This window comes from Mus pahari, chromosome 23 (assembly GCF_900095145.1).
Source record: "Mus pahari chromosome 23, PAHARI_EIJ_v1.1, whole genome shotgun sequence".
NCBI lineage: Eukaryota > Metazoa > Chordata > Mammalia > Rodentia > Muridae > Mus > Mus pahari.
The window spans coordinates 25,396,151-25,397,280 of record NC_034612.1 but is presented as its reverse complement, the minus strand read 5'-3'; the positions used below and the strand labels follow the sequence as shown (position 1 = coordinate 25,397,280).

The window sequence follows — 1,130 nt, the reverse complement described above, 5'->3', positions numbered from 1 at the left end:
AAAAAAAAAAAAAAAAGTTGTATGAAGGGTACAGACTAACTTGAAATCAAGTAAGATCAAGTATAAAAGCAGTATCAGAATTGATTAATCATGTGACTTTTGTTTCTGTGATAAAGACATTCCTTTACATTTTTGCTTAGCATATTTTCTCCAAGAAAACCACTCCTACAGGAGTTTCTTAAAATCTATCAGTGTAAGAGACTTAACCAACCTTATCTTCATTTTGTAGCTTCACATCATATTTGTGAGGCAGAAATTTTGGAGGAGCCCATTTTCTTTCTCCTTTTTTTAACGAAGTAGGAAGTTTTCGTGGAGACCTACGCGCTCTGTCATCTAGTCAAATCAACAGGAAATTAGCAAATAATAATAATAAATTATTTTAATTCAACTTATTTACTTACAACTAATGACTTCATTCAGTCCCTCCCTTATACCAGGCACTGGCTGATGAGGTGTAATACTTGTAACTTCCACGAGCTAGTCTATGCAGGAAATCAGGTAAGTAAATGCCTATGATCCCACAATACAGGCTGACAAACAAGAATACTCCGGAAGTACAGAAAAGGAATGTTCCAGAAGGTGAGTATGAAACACCTAATAGAATATGACTTATGGGCTGGAAAAATGGAAAACTAGACCTGGGTTAGCTTCCCAACCCACACCTGGTGGTTCCCACTGTCAGTAACTCCAGTCCAGAGGACCTAATGCCTTTCTATGACCTCTGTGGCACGAGGCATCCATATGGTGTACACATACATGTAGGCAAACACCTAAACACATAAAATAAAGACATGGATAACTAGTGTTAAATCTAACAAAAACATTAAAACAAGCGGGGCTACAGAGATTGTTTGGAGGTTAAGAGCACTTGTTACTCTGATGATTCAAGCATCTGTGACTCCAGTTCCAGAAGACTCTACTACCCTCTTGTGGCCTGCATGGGCACTGCATGTATGCATGTATGGGCTCAGACATACATGCAAAATACCCATACACAGAAAATAAAGTAAATTTAAGGTTAAAAACAAACAGCCGGGCGTGGTGGCGCACACCTTTAATCCCAGCACTCGGGAGGCAGAGGCAGGCGGATTTCTGAGTTCGAGGCCAGCCTGGTCTACAGAGTGAGTTCC

At 39.7% G+C, this 1,130-nt stretch overlaps 1 protein-coding gene across 1 annotated transcript in view; it reads right to left on the bottom strand.

Moving 5' to 3' along the window:
- The window catches only part of Baz1b (bromodomain adjacent to zinc finger domain 1B), a 56,353-nt gene that overhangs the window by 38,105 nt on the left and 17,118 nt on the right, over positions 1 to 1,130 (bottom strand). The window contains exon 5 of the mRNA XM_021222545.2: positions 212 to 333. Coding sequence (XP_021078204.1) covers positions 212 to 333 — 122 coding nt within the window. The remainder of the gene's footprint in view (positions 1 to 211; positions 334 to 1,130) is intronic.